Genomic DNA, 3,135 nt, shown 5'->3' with positions numbered 1-3,135 from the left:
CACACACACACACACACACACACACACACACTTTGGATTTGTCTGCCGGGGCTGGTTTTGAACAGCGATCCACAGAGCTCAGCCTCCTGAGCAGCTAGGATTACAGGTGTGAGCCTCCAGTGAGTAGTGTCAGCCTTCTTTCTAGTTATTTTTGAGGTAGGATATTATTACTTTATGGCCACTTCTGTCTGGATTGTGAACCTCCTTTTTGTGTTTCTCTCTGCCACTGCGGGTGACAAGTGTCCATACCCAGTCCTTGGTTCAGATGGAGTTTCATGGATATTATTATTATTATTATCTTGTCTGACCTTAAGCTGAAATCCTCTGCTCTCCACCTCCCGAGTAGCTGGGAATTACAGGTGTGTGCTGGGTCACCCAGCCGGACACCCGTGTTTTCACTGTGATCTGTCACACAAAAATTCAGGTGTGGGATTTTTCTGCCTGTGTTATGCCAGTGTTGAAAAAAGTTTCAGACTTTGTGTGGCATTTTTTTTTTTCCAATCAGGGAGGCTCAACCTCTGTCTCCTTGGGACACCGAATTCATTTCCTTTGGTTATAGATACTTGGTAATGGAGTTGGGGGCAGCTCTTGTAATTCATTTGCCTCCCCCTCCCCCGCCCCCATGCCTCAATCAAATCATTAATTCACTCTCCCAGTTCTGTGTGTGTGAGTGAGTGAAATGTGTGTGTACGTGTCATTGTGAGAGTCTGGAATTCCCTGTTATGGCTGCCATGCTAAATCTGGCTTCCACCTCTCTGCGTTTCAGTTCAAGACTCAGTATAGCACCAGAGTGGTCACCAGGACGGTGGTGAGGACGGAGAACGGGTCGGAGCCGGGAGCCTCGGTGGCACCCCTGTCCCCGGTGGACAACGAGAGCAGCGTGGTGGAGAACGTCACTCGGGCCCTGGGCACCCTGCAGGAGATGCTCAGCTTCGAGGAGACTGTGCCGGTGCCCGGCTCTGCCAATGGCATCAACGCCCTGGGCCTGGTGGTCTTCTCTGTGGCTTTCGGCCTGGTCATCGGGGGCATGAAACACAAGGGCCGCGTCCTCAGGGACTTTTTCGACAGCCTCAACGAGGCCATTATGAGGCTGGTGGGCATCATTATCTGGTGAGTGGTGGCTGGGTCTGGGCAGGCATCCAGGGCACTTGGGGGTGCGTGGGGGAGCCCCGAGGGGCTGGACCAGCCAGGCCGTGTGGGAGATGCTGAAAAGGTGATGGCGGATGTTTAACCAAAGTCATTTATTCATCTACTGGTTAATTTACTTGTCAGTTCATTCATTCCTGCCTGCAATAGTTTATTCAGTTGCACCATCTCTCATTCATCTGTTTGTTTCATTTATTCTTTGTTTCCTGTTGTTTCTGTTGGTTGTGGGGCTTGAACTCTGGGCCTGGGCGCTGTCCCTCAGCTCCTCAGCTCAAGGCGAGCGCTCTACCACTTGAGCCACAGCGCCACTTCTGGTTCCCGGACTTTCCTGCCTGGGCTGGCTTTGAATGATGATCCTCAGATCTCAGCTTCCTGAGTCGCTAGGATTATAGGTGTGAACCACCAGTATCGGGCTCCTACTTAATTTTTCTTGGCAGTACCAGGGTCTGAACTCAGGGCCTCTTACTTGCTAGACAGGCAGCCTACCACTTGAGCCACAGCTCCACTCCAGGCTCTTGGCTGCTTCATTGGAGATAAGAGGTTCATGGACTATCCTGCCTGAACTGGTTTCAAACCGCAATCCTCAGATCTCAGCCTCCTGAGTAGCTGGGATTCCAGGTGTGAGCCACGGGCGCCTGGTGGAATAGTTATTCCTTTGTGTTAATGTGCATGTGAGTTGTTCATTGTGGCGGTGGTACAGACACACACATCGAAGGAAGGACCGGGGACCAGATACACTCGATAAGGTCACCCCTCCCCCTCTGTAGTGACCTACTTCATGGAACTGGGCTCTACTTCCGGTAGTTTCCACACCTTCGAAGTCCCTCAGTGGATGAATCCCTGGGCGTGGGGTCAGGATCCTCGAGATCCGATCACCTCTCAAAAGCGCTGATGCCCTGGGCGACCGCTGAGCTTTAGGGAACGTTAGATCTGTGTGGTTTGTGGGTGTGCGGGAGGGTTGAGGTGTGTGTGCGTGTGTGCGCGTGTGTGTGCGTGTGTAACAGGGTGACCAGCCTAGACAGGTGCCCGGCTCGCCCAGGTACGCGCCCGTGGGGATCCTGTTCCTGATCGCGGGGAAGATTCTGGAGATGGAAGACATGGCGGTTCTGGGCGGTCAGCTGGGCATGTACACGCTGACGGTCATCGTGGGCCTGTTCCTGCACGCCGGCGGCGTCCTGCCCCTCATCTACTTCCTTGTCACCCACCGGAACCCCTTTCCCTTCATCGGGGGCATGCTGCAGGCGCTCCTCACCGCCATGGGCACCTCCTCCAGGTAGGCCCCGCCCACCCACAGAGGCCCCGTCCACCCACGGAGGCCCCGCCCACCCACACAGGCCCCGCCCACCCACGGGGCCCCGCCCACCCATGCAGGTCCCGCCCACCCATGCAGGTCCCCCCACCCACGGAGGCCCCCGCCCACCCACAAGGCCCTCCACCCACGGGGCCCCGCCCACCCATGCAGGTCCCGCCCACCAACACAGGCCCCGCCCACCCACGGAGGCCCCGCCCACCCACAAGGCCCCACCCACGGAGGCCCCCGCCCACCCATGCAGGTCCCGCCCACCCACCGAGGCCACCTCCACTTCCCGCTTTTTGGTGGTTCATTGGAGATAGAGAGTCCCGCAGGACTGGGGCTGGCTTTGAACTGCCCGTCCTCAGAGCTCAGCCTCCTGAGTCGCTGGGATGACAGGCGGGAGCCACCGGTGTCTGGCCAACACACTGCTGTTTGCCCTAAGGCGTGGGGGGGGGGGGGGGGCGGGGTTGGAAGTGCAGGACTGGATTAATTAGTGGCTGGGTACTGTTGGCCTTAAACTCCCGAGTTTAAACGGGTGATGAGGCCTGCCACTTCCTCTCTTCCTCTGGCCCCGATTCCACTGGCGCTCTCCATGCTGTCATGGGAAGCCCTCCTTTGGTCCTATGCTGCAGTCTCTCCTCTCCTCTCTCCTCTCCTCTCCTCTCCTCTCCTCTCCTCTCCTCTCCTCTCCTCTC

General features: G+C 56.9%; 1 protein-coding gene across 1 annotated transcript in view; it reads left to right on the top strand.

The window, feature by feature from the left end:
• Slc1a6 (solute carrier family 1 (high affinity aspartate/glutamate transporter), member 6) overlaps positions 1–1,114 on the top strand; it is a 6,481-nt gene extending 5,367 nt beyond the window's left edge. Inside the window, exon 5 of the mRNA XM_013028363.1 lies at positions 767–1,114. Coding sequence (XP_012883817.1) covers positions 767–1,114 — 348 coding nt within the window. The remainder of the gene's footprint in view (positions 1–766) is intronic.
• The last annotated feature ends 2,021 nt before the right edge of the window (positions 1,115–3,135 follow it).

This window comes from Dipodomys ordii, unplaced genomic scaffold (genome assembly GCF_000151885.1).
Source record: "Dipodomys ordii isolate 6190 unplaced genomic scaffold, Dord_2.0 Scaffold108, whole genome shotgun sequence".
NCBI classification, from domain to species: Eukaryota; Metazoa; Chordata; class Mammalia; order Rodentia; family Heteromyidae; genus Dipodomys; species Dipodomys ordii.
Note: the sequence above shows the minus strand (reverse complement) of the source record. Positions and strands in the feature narration are given on the sequence as shown.